The 18,008-nt window shown below is 32.5% G+C and overlaps 2 protein-coding genes across 6 annotated transcripts; one reads left to right on the top strand and one right to left on the bottom strand.

Moving 5' to 3' along the window:
* Positions 1-7: 7 nt before the first annotated feature.
* LOC148226999 (uncharacterized) lies at positions 8-17,800 on the bottom strand. Of its 4 annotated transcripts, none has more exons than XM_088201154.1 (10): positions 17,555-17,800; positions 12,872-13,024; positions 9,889-10,599; positions 9,723-9,822; positions 7,726-7,853; positions 6,823-7,011; positions 6,527-6,737; positions 3,830-3,958; positions 3,586-3,755; positions 8-3,516 (listed from the first exon to the last, which is right to left on the bottom strand). In XM_088201154.1, exons 1-10 carry the CDS (start codon positions 17,702-17,704, stop codon positions 3,421-3,423), a joined length of 2,037 nt encoding a protein of 678 aa, XP_088057280.1. In that variant the 5' UTR covers positions 17,705-17,800; the 3' UTR covers positions 8-3,420. The 4 variants fall into 4 exon arrangements, with proteins under 4 accessions (XP_088057280.1, XP_088057279.1, XP_088057281.1 ...); XM_088201153.1 differs by having other exon boundaries at positions 9,711-9,822; XM_088201155.1 differs by lacking the exon at positions 17,555-17,800 and adding an exon at positions 17,077-17,536 and having other exon boundaries at positions 9,711-9,822.
* Positions 10,680-13,173, top strand: LOC148227000 (uncharacterized). Of its 2 annotated transcripts, none has more exons than XM_088201157.1 (7): positions 10,680-10,712; positions 10,890-11,085; positions 11,300-11,706; positions 11,773-11,971; positions 12,099-12,280; positions 12,347-12,519; positions 12,580-12,877. In XM_088201157.1, exons 1-7 carry the CDS (start codon positions 10,695-10,697, stop codon positions 12,854-12,856), a joined length of 1,452 nt encoding a protein of 483 aa, XP_088057283.1. In that variant the 5' UTR covers positions 10,680-10,694; the 3' UTR covers positions 12,857-12,877. The 2 variants fall into 2 exon arrangements, with proteins under 2 accessions (XP_088057283.1, XP_088057284.1); XM_088201158.1 differs by having other exon boundaries at positions 10,710-10,812; positions 12,580-13,173.
* Positions 17,801-18,008: the final 208 nt, after the last annotated feature.

The raw sequence follows: 18,008 nt of genomic DNA on the forward strand, positions 1-18,008 counted from the left end.
AACAAAATTAGCTGCTAAATTTTATTTGTAAAAAAATACTCTAAACTACATAGCCAATTTTTTAAAGTTAGTTTTAATAAGTATCCATCCCTGCGTAAGTAAGTCGTCAGACCATGTCGCATGATCTCTCAAAACCCGAAATATTTTTTTCTCTTTTTTATTAAATATCATTTCGAAAACATAAAAAATGAGTATTATATTTGTCACCATGAAGTAATCTCACCTTTAGAAGAGAAATAAAATAAAATAAAAACCAACATAATTACAATCCGATAATAAATACGTATTGTAGATGAATAGTAATCAGTCATATAAAGCTTAAAATAGTAAAGCTTTCATATCTTTACCTAAGATTTATCCAAAATAATATCAACATTTTCTATTGCTTATCGATTCAGTTTCATTTTTTATAATTTATTATTTTTTCTCACTTATTCGAGATGTGAACTTAACGTATTTATACGAATAGATATTACAAGGCAACCGTCTGCTTTTAGAACAATCTTATAATCGAGTAAAGGGCCAGATTTACATAATATATATATAATATATCTCACAATATTCGTTTAACACTATATATATAATAAATTCATATACATATTATTGCGCCGAAATTTCAAATATCATCGGTTTCTAATATTTAAGCGTAACAAACGTATTTTAAGTACAAATTATAAGTAATCAGATGAATCGTAATAAATGGAAACCGACGACGTTTTACAACAACGAGGTTATGTCTGTTTTGTATATATGTATAGATAAATAAAATAAAGAAACACAAAATAAATAAATACACACACAAAATACTGAACATAAAGGGTTACTGAAAAAAATGCTGTGCGAAAAATTTGTTAATACGAAATAAATGCCTAAAGCTTATACTGCTTATAACAATCTTTAAAATACTGTTAATTAAAAATATATATAAATATATATCACTAAAGAAGCCTACTTCAATAAAGGCGGCAACGGATGACCGATTTTTATGCCGACTCTTGCATCAGTGTCATGGATATGTGCCGACGGACGATTAGCGACCGCCGCCGCCGCCGTTTATAAACCTCACATTTATATTATAAAAATACTGATTTAATTTTTCCACATCACGCTTTGCGTACATTTTTCAATCTGTCACGATTCACATAGAAGTGCACGCCCTCGTCGCTCAGATATTATAACACCCTGTATCGAAAATTCCTATACCGAAATACTTTTGATTACTTCACAGCATCTTAGGCGGCGATAAATGCAAAACTTTGAAAAGAACATCGAATGGACGGCCAATAAAAAGAAATGTTGAGATACTCGGGATGGTTTGAGTGAACCTAATCGAAACTTAAACGCGTACTTTAAATAATTAAAAAAAAACTTATAATTATAATACTAATGCCTTAAAATAACTAGAACTTTCCCCCCCAATTAGTTTTAGACGAAAGAAGAAAAAGTTCTTTCAATATCCGCGAGAGCAAGTCATCGTATACAAAGCACAAGAAAAAATAAAGACGTACAAATAAATACAAAAGTGTATAGGCGTACATTCAACAACAATAAATAAATACAATAATTTACACAACACAAAAGGAAAAATTGTACATTTAAAAAAGAAACAATGAGGAAAATATCACTGGATTTGAGACTGAAAGAAAAAAATACACAAAGGGGAAGACAATAGTCTTAAACGCTAAGCATTAATAAGATTTAAATATTATGTATATGCATTTAAAAAAAAAGTTTTTGGTTAAAATTGTTAGTAATCAAATACTGCTTATAAATAATAAATCAAAATACGTGGCCTTTGTGTAAAAAATACTTAACGTTTCGCAGAACCTCCATCACTGACCTGTTTCGTTATTTTATTATGTATAAATATATATACAATCGCGTATAAAAAATAACACTCCGTAACATATGTGTATATATATGTATGTATAAGAATCGTACATATTATGTAGCAATATAGCTTTGCTGCCGAAGCAAGTATGGAAGAAGCCAAAGTTTAAATTATTGTCATGGTTAAAAATCGAACATTATTAAGTTACACACATTTATATATAAATACAATATTGCTATAAGAATAGACACTATAATCTACGATTTTTGTTCTGAACTAATAATTAATGAATTATTAAATCAATACTGGCATAAAACATGTGTGTTTGTATGTTTCTTTTTTTCTTACACAGTCCGTAAAAGATTCATATATAAATATATGTTCAATAAGGTATTCCCTTTGTAACTTAAATCCACATTAACGATGCAAAATGATATACTGCACACACACTGACTTTTGAATGAATTTTATAAAAATCACAACCGACAATTGCGTCACTGTTTTTATATATATATATATTTAATCTTTCGAAAAAATGTATCGGGGAGACCCTCAAAAATTATTAAAAAAAAACATTACAACACAACCAGATTGTTATTGAGACACTTACATAAGAGAATACTGATCGACACGGACGCGCCTCCGTGAAGAAATTATCGCTAATTTCCTTTGAACTGTCAATCGATTCGACGACGCTTCGAACGTGTATCGTTATGAGAAAAATAATACGTTACGATAACAATACATCTATCACAATTAAAATATGTAGAAAAAAAACTTAATAATACTTTATATCATTGTGTAAAGGCAAGATATAAAACCCTTTTCTTAAATACATGTATAAATATCGCCTTTTTCGTCAACATTCCGAGTAAAATGAAGAAAAAAAATTATAATGGTCCTGCAAATCAACTTCGGAAAACTATCGTCGTTACAAAAATAGTTTCTTTTCCAATCAAAAAGAATACAACAAACAAAAACAAATTTATACATTCAGAAAAAATACTATTGTGTATATATATATATATGTATAGATCAACTTGACAATGTAACAACTATTTACAATTGCATTACGTAGAGAAAAAAAATACAATAAATACTGTGGCTCAAAAGCAAATTTGTGAAAAAAATTAATCTCATAATAAAGTATGCAACGAATGCAAACACTTAAATAAATAAAATTAAAACGACGGACGTTACAACTTATCATCTTCAAAAATAAAAGGTACGAGGTTAAACACTAACATGTTGATTAGTGATATTAATGCCGCTAAGAATATACGTACATAATAATCTAAAATAATAAGTTATGAGTAAAAAACATGTCATTGTGGTGTTAGATTTGTAAAAAACACTTTTTTTAAGACAAATCAATTTTCATTAGAGCAAACTGCGTGTAAAACGATTACACTAAAGCAAATAATCACAGTATAAAATTCAACCAAATGATAAACAAAAAAATAAACGAGTATTCACAGTAGTTTTAAACACTAAAAATTAAGTCGGAATATATAAATAATGCCTTTAAATGATAACTATAATAGGGTGTCAAAATGTATTTATAGTTCGCGCTGATTTTGCGTACGTCTTCAGTGGGTTTCTTCAGCGGCGGCGAGGTGCGTCGATACTAGATTCAATGGTCCGTCTTCACTGTCCACGTTTTCCATTTGTAAAACGGGGGATATCTGTAAAACGAAAGATTCGTCAGACATCTATACATACAGTTATAGAAAAAATGTAAATGTAAATCTCACAGTGAGGTTGTTGTTAGTGTTATGATGGTGAGCCTGTAATGCCATGAGTAAATGCGGTTGTATGCTGCGTCTCAACGCGGCCAACATTTCACCGGTGCCTCCTCCCGCACCGTCGCCTATCACAGGACTCCTCATCATGTTTTCTTCGCGACAACGGTTGCTTTTCGACTCTGAAATTTCGAAAGCATTAAAATAATATATAGAATTCAATGCAATGAAATCTTATAAAAATTTATTTAATCACTTCTGCCAGGTTTCAAGGAATCTCTTGGTCTTCGTCTTCTTGTGTGTATCGTGTCTCTCCGCATCGCAGTAGGTCGTGCGATTCCGTGCAATTTAAAATAGAGGCCACACGCATTGCATACCATGTCACCTATGATTTATAGATATATATTAGAAAAAAATAAATTAATTCATACATTATTTAACCACTAGTCATTAGCCACTAGATTGAATCATTAAAAAATGCATTTATGCATAATATAAAAATAATATCGTTAAAAACCGTTGACTCACTTATACGTCAATTGTAATTCTAAACCAATTGAAACATATTTAACTTGACACGCCAATGCGCCATGTGCTCACTACCTGAATATTTTTTCGCGACTTTTAGAAGTCATGCCCAATGTATTTTCTATATTCTGAAGCCATTTTATATGATTTGATTATAAAATTTCCAGTATTTTATTTCATTATTTACTCAGAGATACTTCTATCAATCCTAAGTAGTTGTCAAATTACTAAAAATTTTCGTAAAATCTGTTAATCCATCGATGGATTTTAGAAACAATTTTTTGATCAGTCTGTGCCAACTGCTCAAAATCTAGACATTTAAATTGTTATCCACGGTTCTCAATTTAAAAAGTTTTGTTTTTACATTTATGTATATATTTTATTTAAATAAATTAAATTACTGTTTTTAATTCAAGTCAATATTTTGAGAGCATTAAATTCCAAATCGTGAAGTTGATGTTGACAAATTCTATTACGTCGCCAGGATTAATTAAACTGAATGTTTATTTTAATTGAGAGTAATCTTTCAGTTATACGATAAATTGTTCATACTGAACGATAGCATATATAAAAGATGACAAAACTTTAATCAAAAATAAATATGAATAATAATATAAATTAAATGGCCACCCCTGCATTTTTCAGTGAAGTCCAGATACATTTTCACAAGTAGATATGTATTTTTACTAGCGAAAATATAATTAAACTGATAGGCGCTAATATGCTGCTCTAATTTCTTAATTGCGAAACGTCCATTTTCTGTTCAAACCCAAACCTAACCTTATGAAAGTTCTGAAACTAATTATAGATTTAGCACTTTCATTATTTTTCAAGGGAAAATAAGTGGAAGAAGTATTGACAGACGTTGCATATTGCTCCATAATTAGTCTGCACTTGGATATTACACTATGTTTCAAAAATATAATAGCTATCTTTACCAATATTACTATGCATTTCTGATATGAAAGAATTGATTAAAGTTTATTCAAACCGAATTTTGGTCAATAGGAGGGCGCAAAAACAATCATCACTTCTCAGAAGTCAAAAATTCACGTCAAAAGCAATAAAATCGTGTCAAAACCGTCGCAGTGGGAACGCTTGGTACCGAGCATTCCCACTGCGACGGCGACAGCATGATTTTATTGCTTTTGACGTGGATTTTTGACTTCTGAGAAGGGATAATCGTTTTTTGGGCTCTTCTATTGGGCAAAATTCGGTTTATATGTTCCTTATTTAATTTATAATATTATTATAAGAGTCGTAGTATGAACGCTATATTACCGAGTGTACCCACTGCGACGGCAACGGCAAGATTTTGATGTAGATTTTTGATTTCTGAGAAAGGATCATTTTTTTGCACTCTCCTATTTGTTCATTCATTCGATAAGTCGTAATATTGCTATAGAATATTTTAATATGACCGCTAGATAACCGAGTGTTTCCACTGCGACGGTACGATTTTATTGCTTTTGACGTGGATTCTAAACAGAGATGCCCTCTGGAATTCGGCCTTAAAAATGCATTTCATTTAATGAAAAATACTATGAATCTTCATGAAAACGAAATATTAAAAAACGATCACTGACTGATCAAACTTTACCCCCTTCCTGGAAAAACCTGAAATGACGTTCCTGCATTTGACATTTTGAACACATTAAACACTAAATTGGTCTAACACAAGCAATAAAAAAACGTAAACTTCTTTAGGTAAAATTCAAATTGTCGTCAAATAAAAAGATGCTTTAAATTCACAATAATTTTAGCAAAAATATTTGTGCATTTTTTCAAATATTTTTGCGCATGCCAAATTTTAAAACCAGCTTTGAACTTTTGGTTACTATAAATAGATCTAATCATTGTTAGTATCGTTAGTTTTTCTTTCAACAATTATAGTCACAATAATTAAAGCAGGTACCTTTTTTTAAAAGGAAAATAAAGTCATAAACATGCTATAAAAAAATATATCGGAATACAGTAGATAAAAATGTAATATGAAGGAATACATAAAAAAATACACAGTCAAAGGGTTAAGGGAAATTTGAAAAAGCCACAGCTGCACGAGTAATTTCTGGAATTTCGGCAATTACAATGATTTTTTATTATTATTATTTTGTATACGACTGTATTTTTGCCTTCTTTTAACTTGACCACGGCCGTCATTCATAACTTATAGATGAAAAGATAATTTACGCGAAACAAAAAAAGAGCACAATGAGCTGTAGATACTGCAGCGATACATCAGGGGAAAAAATAAATTCTAAAAACTGTGAATACTTATTAACTTTTTTTAACACTACAACCTAGTCATAAAAGTATTTTGTCTTGCTCGTAAAAGTCAAGAGATTTTTGCTAGTGTAAAGCAATGCAAAAAAATAATGATTCTCAAATTGAATTTAAAAAATGCGATAATCAAAATATAAATTACCATTAGCGTCCCGTCTCCATATCGTCGTTGTCCTAGTGCCGCAGTTATTACATGCAAGGTCGACACGCTGTTTTTGTGCGGCCGCGGCCGATATCACGGGGGGTAATGGTGCTAAATGCGTTGACACAGGCGGTACTCCTTGAGAAGATTCCAAGCATTCTCCTGTGATAGGATGCATGGTTTGTTGTGCGGACGAATCCTCATCCATATGCTAAAATACATACAACCAGTATAATAATATAAATTAAAGCACAATTACTCGATTAACCTATTGTAGATTGAGATAATTTTGATACCTGATCGTCGATAGAGTATGCATGTTTCCATACTCTATTCAGATCGCCTTCAGGTAGGTCCGGTTCATTGTCTTCGATGACAGTGGTCCTGGCGGAGTTTAATGCGGCGGCAGCCCGCGACGGAAAGCTTTGTTTGCGACGACCCGACTTTGCGCCAACTCCTCTTCCGGCGATTTCACCCGACGAAATCTAAAATATAGACAAGATTGCAATAATATCGGCCTAATACCTTTGATTAGTGAGTAATTTTTTAAAAATAATTTCAATTTTATGTTTTTTTTTTTTAAATTTATTTTGTTTAATTTTTTAATTATTTTATTATATTTATTGATGAAGCAAATTAAGTGTTTCTCAATATGTTATTATAAGCCTTTTTTTATGTCTCACATTTAACAACTTATGATTATTTTATTTATAAACATTTTATTGTAAGTTTTTTATTTACGACTTACTTTTATCAAATTATGATATTTTTATTTACATATATATTAGAGTAAATGTTGCTATGGTTCTCAACATTAAATTGGATGTGTTTTTATGTGGGGATTTAGATTGCGTATGTAATATACATCTATTATACATATTTTTCTCCCTAAAAACGAATAATATCCAAATATTATTAATAAATATTTGTTCCGCCGAGAAAATAAATATTTGATCAAAATTACAAACATTGACTAAAAATATTAATAAAATGGTGCGTACGTAATTTTTGCAATTTTTACGATTTTTTCCCCCACTAAATACAAATAATATTTTTAAGATAATATTGAAATATTATTGATAATGATACGTATCGTCGGGATAAGTAATAAATACATCAAATTTACAAACATAAAATAAGAAAGACGCGTATGAACGACTGTACCGCTTAAAGGGTTAAAAGTGTGGAAAAGTACGAACCGGAGAGGCACAACCGTTCATGCTACTTCTGCTGTGACCGACTGGCTGCGAAACTGGAGACACGGTCATACCTAGCTGCTTGCAATTGATTAGCCGTTTTAATAGCTGAGTAGCTTCTCCGCCCATTCCTTAAAATAAACAATATATTATTCTATGTACGTAAATGATTCAACTACATATTATTGAAATTTATTAAACATCTACTTTTACAAAGTGGTTGGAAATTGCCGATACAAAAAAATAAATATTGCAAGTAAAATAATTTAATTAGTACAAGTGAGTCTCAGGCACTAACTTATATGCAATAGGAAATTCAGTGCATTAAAGATCCTGAGAAAATTGTGGTACTGTATCAAGATTTAAATATCTATTATAGTAAATTTCAAATTTTCATTTAACACATTGCATACCAGATATTATTCCTAAAAATGCAGCCGTGCGGCCGGGCTTATTTGCGAAAATTATTTTTGTAAGTCAAATTTAAAATACAGTTTTGTAACGATCGTTTTTAATGTTCACAATGGTAAAATCAGTAAATGTCAAACTGTGGATCATGTACCAACAAAATATAAAATAAATTTATGTTTAGAATCACTTTATACACATATTTTTAAAATAAAAACGATACAGATTATGATAAAATGATGATGATATACTTTTACTTATTTTCACAGCAGCAAATATCAAACTTTGTGACCTCTACAATAATTTCTTTATTTTTAACACTTAACGGTCAATTCAGGCGGCGATATTCACACGACTGTTCAACTTTGATACTGTTGACAGCGAAAAAATGTCGATACATCGTTACATGTTTTGAATCCAGTTTCTCATGGATCATATCAATAACAATGATCTACTTCAGTGACTCCTAACCAGTTGTATGTGTAGGTCCAAGTATTATAAAGAAACCTCGTATTAGGGATTAATGAATATGTTAGAAGGGGGTAAGTAATAAAAAAGCAGGAACGTCATATGGGGTGGAGGAGGCAGGTGGGGACATTTCCCCCCCACTTGAATTTGAATAAATACTATGAATTTTAATGAAATAGAAATATTTAAAAAAAAACTGAAAACTGAAATTCAATAGGAGGGCGCAAAAATAATTATCACTTCTCAGAAGTCAAAAATTCACGTCAAAAGCAAGAAAATCGTGTCGGTGCCGTCGCAGTGGGAACGCTCGTTACCAAGCGTTCCCACTGCGACGGCACGATAATTGTTTTTTGAACTCTCTTAAATTTGGTTTATATGTTCCTTATTTAATTTTTAATATTACTTTAATACGCAATTCAAATTTTTATGATAACTGATTTAAATATTACGAATATATGATTTGTGGGATATATTCATAGAAAAAATCTGTAAATACTGCCTTGAAACGAACTTTTTTACCTGAGTTTTGAGCCTCTGGAATTTCGGATATCGATTTTTTTTAATTACTTTAGTTAATATAATATTAGTAAAATCTTTGGCTAGAGCACTATATGAATACGTTACAGTAAATATGCAATTTAATGTGTGCTTTGTCATATAAAATTGAAATCACGAAAAAAACAAATTTGTGTTAATAAATTTTTTATTTTAGCTGTGACATAATGATTTCAAATACTGATGAAAACTGAGAACTGAACCCTCAATAAAAAGTATAAAAAAACTAGTGAGGAATACATAAGAACATGAGTTGATTGAAAAGTTAATGTTGTTAAGTTAACTTTATAGAAATAATGTAATTATATAATTTATAATTATTCTACAACAAATAATATTTCATATTTGGATTTTTTGTGGCCATTAGGAAGCAACAACAATGGTTTCGTTTATAGAGGGCCACACGGAGATATATTCTTATCATTTGTCCTATGAGAAAGCATATAAAAGGGTTGATACTTGTTCACTTAACTAATAACTCATAACAAATTAACAATAATATACATATAGTGTAAAAATAAATAAAATTAAGATAAGTAAAAATATTAATGTAGTACCATAATATTTACCGTTTCTCTGGTGCAACGCTTGCCATATGGAATCTCGTTCATTGGACTCACACTGAGGTGAATTCGGAGCTGATATAGTGTCTTCATTTTCTTCTTCCATCTGTAATAAAACAGTATTGATAGTACGACGTAAATTTAAGTTATACAAAATCAAAATAAATATAACCTGAACGATATCCATCTGCAGCCTTTCAGGATCGGAGCCACTGCTACTCTGACTGGCGTCATCGTATTGTAATTGGTTGTTGCTACAATCTTGCATTATCTTGTTAACGTTTTGGCTTAAGACCGACCGCACCGACAGATCGATTTGCGTCTGATTATTCGTATAGTAATTTTCACAACCGGCGTCATCAGACATGTCTTCGTTTTTTACTTTCACGCCCGTTGTCAAGTCCATTTCTTTCCTGACCGCTCTACGATAGCTCGTTTCGCAGCCATCGTTCTTTACTGCGACAACAGGTCGGACTGTCGGGTCCCGTTTGCCGCTTTCATACGCGTCGCCGGGTTTGTGCTCTGGCGACAGTTTGTATCGCGATTCTTCGCTTAGACGCTGCGCGACCGCTTTATCGAACAATATATCTAGTAAAGGATTACAATGTAAGTTTTCAGTAGGTCTCTCCATCGTCGCACCGCTGACACTATTGAAAATAATTTGAGGCTCGCCTTCCGGCTTTATCACAGTGAATTTACTGGGGTCATGGTTTTTGATTTGTAACAACGTCGCAGCTGCCTGTCTACTTTCGAGGTTCTTCATCTCGTCTGTCGAGTCCGGAAGATCGCAATCGTCGGACGGCTCTTCATACTTGATCTTCATGCCCTGAGAGACAGACGGAATGAGTTCCTCGAGGGTCGTCGTCGATTGCCGGAGAATTTCCTGCGTGATTACAGAAGAGTTTTATTAGGCACAAATTACTGATATGCACATGAACACAAAAACGCGATAAGGCTTATCTCGTTTGCAGTGATAAAATGTCAATAATAATCAAGGTGCGTATGAATTATCTATAGTCTATCGAAAGCAGTCGGTGGTCATGCGAGGTGAACCAAAGACCGTTATACAAAATATTTTTACACAATGACTTTAATCGTAAGATTTTAACACTTTTTAACAATTTATTGGCGTTTTATAAATAAGAATTAGCTTATCAGATCTTATCATTTTAGATATGGAAAACAGTTTTATTATTAATTACCGCAATTATAGTATCATGTTCCGAGAATCAAACTGAAGTTCAATTATGTGACAAATGCTCGTGTAAAACGGAAAATAATGTATTCATCACAAACTGTCAAGAAAAACAAATAATCTGGAGGCCACAAGAATGGTCAAACGCTATAATCGTAAATAAGATTACAAGTGGTATGTATTCATTTATTGTTAACACAATTAGTGGATGTTTCTTGGTGGGCATGCATCATTGCACGCCTGAGAAGCGGCGCTACTCATGCGCCAAAGATGCATAATCTTCTTGTTCCACTGAATATAGAGCTCCAAAAGTAACACCAAAGAGCACCCGCTATCCGACCCATACTAATCGCAAATTAAGCTACATTATAACCGACTTTTATTTTAGATTCACACATAGTTTTGATTTTGAACGGCAATAAAATAACAAAATTGAAAGAACTGCCACCAATGAACGTTTCAATGATTGATATATACCTTTCGGGATGCAATCTAGAAAAGATTGCACACGGTACGTTTAGCTTCATGAAGGAAATACTCCATCTGGATTTGGGATTCAATCGGTTGAAAGGAGAAAGCGTGAGGGGCGACGTGTTCAAAGGGCCGTATAATTCGGACCAGTTTGAACCAATCAATTTGGAAACGTTGAATTTGGAGCACAATTTGATTCACTCTTTAGATCGCAGGACGTTTCAGCACACGCCAAAGTTGCAAAATTTATATTTAAACGACAATCCGATGAATTTGATAGATGCTACGACAACTCTGGCGCTGTCTAGCGTGAAAAATTTGAGGGTCTGTGTAAAGTGAACATTTACATTGAAAATAAATGCAATGATCTATCTCAATTTTTAATTTTAGTTATTGGACTTATCGAGAGTCGGATTAAAAACAATTCCCGATGACATATTCCACAATATGAGGCGTCTGGAACAGCTTTTCATATCTGGCAACAAATTTACAACAGTGCCTGAATGTATCGGATCTTTAGGGAATTCGTTAGAAATTTTAAACATTGACAGTAATAAAATTGAAGAATTGAACGATAACAGCTTCTTAGGTGCAAATATATCGCATATTACTTATAGTTATGCTGTTTAACAGAAAACACTCCAATGCAGTGTCTTCTGTTTTGTACAGCTCAAATATATTAAAAGTACTTTAATTAACATATTGATATAAAATAGGTCTTTGGAGATTGGAATCATTGGAAATTAGCAATATGAGTACTTTAACGCAGATCAAAGAAGAAGCTTTCATACAATTGAAGAGTTTAAAAGTACTGTATATAACAAACAACACAAATCTTAGATATATAAGCAAACACGCTTTTGTAAATTCAACGATTGATCGTTGGTCCCTCAAAGAAGTACAATATTAAATTTTATATGAATACAATTATGATGAGATAAATAATAATATCATTGAATTCTAGTTATATCTTCAAAACAACAGCTTAACCGATATACCATCAAATTTAACACCGTGGAATCTGATGCACACCGTAAATCTAGAAGATAATTCATGGAATTGCGATTGCGTATCTGTCTTGAATATGAGAGCTAGAGGATTAAATTATAAGCTACACAAATCATCTACACCAGCAAAGTGAGTACTTCTATATTTATTTATTTGTGTTATTAAATTAACAATTTTTAACATTCTTAGGTGCATAACGCCGATAGAAACGAGCGGATTAAATCTAGCAGATGTTGTGCTTGAGGATGCGTGTCCTGCTGATATAGAGGAAATCAAAATCCAGAATAAAGTAGATCCGCCACTGATGAAGCCTAACTACATAATCATCAGTTTCTCGGTTGTAGTCATTGTCATTTTCTTGGGGGTGCTCGTCGGAGTTAGAGTGGCGTATTGGAAGAGGAAAGTCGGAGAGATGAGGAGCATTCCCATAAGATACACCAACATGAGCAACGAGTACAGCGGATAAATAAACACTACGTACCTCCGAAGTTCCGACTAATGTGTTTGTGTATGCGAGGAACTGCTCCAAAACCCTTTCAGATTTCTTCGACAGGTCCTTGAATGTAAAAAACGCGTCCACTTTCTCCAAACAACTCTCGCATATGACGTGGGGGAGACGATCGTCAGGTGAGACCTATAAATGTAAAAAATACCAATCATTGACTAATAATCTTATATAAAAATATGACTGCAGATTACATTTTACTTTAGTAGAATGTAAAAAAGACAAGAACATATCGAATTATTTGTAACAAAGATGTAATAAAGTATTATTAGAATAAATTATGTTTATTATTTCTTATATAATATAAATTATTTCATTTCCTAAATATTTTGTAAAATAATATTTTTTTATGATAATCAAATGCTCATAGATGGGAAGCCAAATAATTGGCTTTTATTTAATAATACAGACGAGGAGAAGCCAATATTTTGGCTTTACGTCTAAATTGATTTAAAAGTATATTGCATTTAACCATTTTATTTTAAATTACTGTGAGGTATTTGAAGATGTTCAAATCAATAAAATTAAATTATATTACTGTCAACTATTGGACCTGTGATGTTTTGTAAATTCGCCCGCCTTTTAGCAATAGCCAGTAGTCAACTTAATTTTAATATTAGGTTAAGTAAAAAGAAATGTCGTTTTTTTTAAGTCAGTTTGTTCACCGGTGGAATCAAATACATGCAAAACCATCAAGGAATTATGTTCCTGTCCCTGATTAATTGTAAAAAATCATTTGAAAAGGCTCAGCAAAAAATATAGCCATGGAGTCTATCGCCGTTGGTTTTGGAACAATATGTGACAATTTATTTTACACTTTCACCGCGAATGGCTTCTATAGAAGTCATCAAGAAAATCGACAGTACTCATTGGGCACATAAAGGTGTTATAATCCTTTGAGCCTAATAATATAATAAAATGGCTACCTAGTATCTCCCACATATTAACAAATTTCGAAATGGCGCTCAAAAATATCAGTCGCGATGAAAGGATTAAGCAGGTATGAAATTTTTCAGTGAAGTTATATTTTCACTAATGAAGTCAAAATATATTTTCACCATTTATTCATATATATTTCTAATAGCAAAAATTTAATTTAACTGATAAGCGCTAGTAAAAGCATATGCTGCTCTAAAATGACAATGAAACTCAATTTGACAGTTGTGAAACGTCCATTTGCTGTTCAAACCCAAACTCAACCTAACGAGTTCTAAAATTAATTACAGTGTTAGAACTTTCATTGGGTCAAGTCCAAAATATATACTAAGCCAACTCAACTCTTAGGGAAAAATAAGCAGAAGAAGAAGTACAAACCAGGAGTATTGATCAAAGTGAATTCAAACCGAATTTTGGTCAATAGGATGGCGTAAAAACAATTATCACTTCTCAGAAGTCAAAACTCACGTAATAAAATCGTGTCGGCACCGTCACAATGGGAACGCTCGGCAACGAACGTTTCCAGTGTGACGGCGACAGCACGATTTTATTGCTTTTGACGTGAACTTTTGACTTCTGAGAAGGGATAATTGTTTTTTACGCTCTCATATTGGTCAAAATTCGGTTTAGATGGGCTTCATTTAATTTTCACTTAATGTAAATTGTAATATTGTTGTCATTTAAGAAGGGGGATTTCCCCCTCTTGATTTTAGCCAGAAGAATGCATGTAGTTTTAGGAAATACTATGAATCATAATGAAATCGAAATATTAATAAAACGACCAGCTAATGCCTCTCATGGTTTTTATTTAAATATGATAAAAAAAATCATTAAAACCTGGTCAGACTATCACAGTCGAATTTTATTTAACTCAATTGAAGCGATTAAAAGTGGAATGATTGAAAAAAGTTAATAATCAACGGCGTATCCCTCAACTCGACAATGCGAGACCGCACGCACTGAAAATTGCACAGGACATACAAAAGGAACTGGTCCTAAAACTTTTATCACATCCACCATATTCTCATATGAAACATTTTCTTCGAAAAAAATTGTCCGACATCTAGATTCCTTTTTTAAATCAAACCCGCACGAATTTTGCAAAATAGGTATTGAAATTTGCCCAAATTGTGGCAAAATATCATAAATAACAATGAAAATTATCTTTTGGGATATTGTATATTTTTTTTCTCACTAATAAAATGACTTTCGTTTTGCTTTACCTAATTTACATATTTTAAAATAAATCAAAAACTCATCAGTTCTGAAATAATTTTAAAAAGATCAGAAAATTGTATTGATTAGAATGTCATAGTGCTTGAGGAAAATCGTTTTAAAAAATAAGGAAAATTAGTTTAGCTCACTTTGCCTCAAGATTTGTACAAACAACTGCTAGAAACTAATGATTCTGATATAAAATTTGTATGACATACTTTCAAAGCAACGAAAATTCATAAAAAAATAACTTTTACATAGAATATTATTATTTGAATTAGCACTTAGAAATTGTATTAAATTATAACTGCAAATAAACCAATAAGTATATATTTTTATCTGTTCATTATCTTGGTGTTATAACGCTGTACAACAATATTGTATTTTTCACAAATCATTAGACTTTTTTCTTATAAATTCTCGTTTTTTAACACTAGGTTTATGGGTGTAAGCCCATCAATTTGACAGGTGTCATTAAAAATAGGAATATAGTGAAGTTTCCGAAAATAAAAATAGTGTAATATTTTTGCATTGTTAAAATATAAAATGTCGTAAAAATACTGTCTGATACAAATCAAATCAGAAACCCGTCAATTTGACGGGTGTCGTAAATCTAGTGTTAAATATCATTGACATGCGGTATATATAAATTATTTTTATTATGATTATATTTTATGTTTTGTAAAGCCAATTTTCAATTGAAATGATAAAATGGCTCTCGAATACTGGTCGATATATATGAGAAAAATCAAAAGAATTTGGAAGGCTTGAAACTAGGGTTTTGGCATACTCAGACTTTTTTAATACTCGGGACCTTTACAAATGTATATTTAAAATGTTTTATTTTAACAAAAATATATAAAATACAAAAATTAAACAAGAAAAAAATCAACTCAAAATTGTATAGTAATTAATATTAGCAACTGTAATTTGTTAATTTAAATCTATTTATTAATCTAACACACATTAATTAAAAAATGTTGCTTCAATACAACTTTTACGGATAAATAATAAATGACGATCCATCGAGGTAGAACCTATTATCTGATACTCAATTAATAAAATGATTTAATTTTTTTCGCGATTAGAATTATAATACAATGTTGCAAATACAAAGTAGAAGACGGAACACTTTATTTTATCTTGGAATAAAATTAAAGTCAACACAATCGTAAAAAATATTATCTACTTATCGCAAAAACACAGAAAAAACAATATTTATCTAATCAACGACAGAAGAGAGAGCAGTTAATAAATTACACAGAAATTTAATTATATCTAAGTTAAAATCAGTCCATTGTTATTCATTAGCTAATTGCCTTAATTCTGCTAGTGGTTAATTTTTCCATTACAAAATTTGTGAAAAATCATATCATAGATATGGTAAAAACATTTTTAGTTTAAAATGAGCAATATATAAAATAATTGTTCCATAAAACAAATTGTTTACGCATTACTGTTGGACAGATTGGTGAGAATAGTGAACACCTTAAGAATAACTATCTGCAGCGAATACTATTCTGAAGAAAGAATCACATTATGATATTCTGGAAACGAAATGGCATATTATTTTTAATAAAATCAGGAATGAATAATATCGCACTTCACAAGGGAGACGATAGCGTGAGAAAACTTAAGATTCGGAAAATAAATATGACACCTGCACGAGGACCATGAACCGTAGGAAGCAGGTCACTATTATTGATGTTTTGCTACATAAATACGTTTTTAAACTTTAAATAGGTTAGGTGCGAACGAGCGTTGGTTAGAACAGTGAACACCCCATGAATAACTCTGCAATGAATCTACTTAATTGTATAAATAAAACGTATTAACAAATGAATAGTTTTCAGTTTTTTGCGCGAATTTAGAGAATCAATATTATCGATTTCATACTTGTTTCATTTGTGGAACAAATATAAAAATCTCTTTGTGCAATATAAACTAGCATCTTATCTTTGCGGAAAAAATGTCGTATATCAAAACTAAAAATGGCACATAAAACAAAATGATCAATGAACATCGTTTACCTAATTCGTCACTGAAGTTTTCACATTAGAATTTCACTGATAATGAAAAGTGAGTAATCCTTAATCTATAAATAGTGCTTTGGCACTTGTCGAATCATAAATGATGCTGCCAAATTATGCAATATCCTGAAATGATTTTTCTATTAATAAGAACGTTAATTATTTTTAAATCATAACAATGGAAATTGCGTCCATGCTATTGAGCGTGTTTGTTTATTTTTTTAGTTTTAAAATAAAAAGTGGCCCACGTCGATTCGAACGCGACCACCTCTCGCGGAAACGAAGCACTATCGCGATAGCGAGATCGGAAAACTCGGACTCCCGTTGAATGAGATCATCGCGTAAATCGAGTGCATCGTCTCGGGAGAATGCGAGAAAATGCGCGTCGCGAAGCGTTTCTCTTTGTTGTGGAGGCGTTTGACAAGAGCGTCTCTCGCGTAGATTGCAAACCGCAGAGTGCAGGGACGCGTTGAATCACCTCGATGTCGAGGCAGGCTCTGATGCGTCCGGTCTCCGCGGGCCCGAGGGCGGAGGCTCCGGGGCCGCACCGCGCCAAGCACAGCCGACACAGGCGGCGGAAGGTCGCAGGCAGCGGCGGCGGCCGCGGCGGAGGGGACGTCGGGGGCATCGCGGGGGGCGCAGCTCCGCATGGGGCGCGCGGGACTCGCCCGCAGCCCCGAGCTCGCGGACACGCCGCTCCGCCACAAAGAAAGCGCTCGCGAACGCGGCCACAGAGCGGAGACGCGCTCGCGGATACCGCGCGACTGCGAACGCGTCTTATCTCCGCCGTCATCTCGTCGGCGCTCTCTTTCGCTTAAATATTTCACCGCTCGACACTCTTCGATACGTGCTGTTTGGCTTCGATTTTGTTGACTTTATAATCGTGACTCATGATAAAACGTTACCGCCGGCGTTACGAGATCGTTTGTAGT

The sequence above is a fragment of the Plectrocnemia conspersa genome, unplaced genomic scaffold, assembly GCF_051122295.1.
Source record: "Plectrocnemia conspersa isolate PC_06_02 unplaced genomic scaffold, ASM5112229v1 ptg000013l, whole genome shotgun sequence".
In the NCBI taxonomy this organism is placed as follows: domain Eukaryota; kingdom Metazoa; phylum Arthropoda; class Insecta; order Trichoptera; family Polycentropodidae; genus Plectrocnemia; species Plectrocnemia conspersa.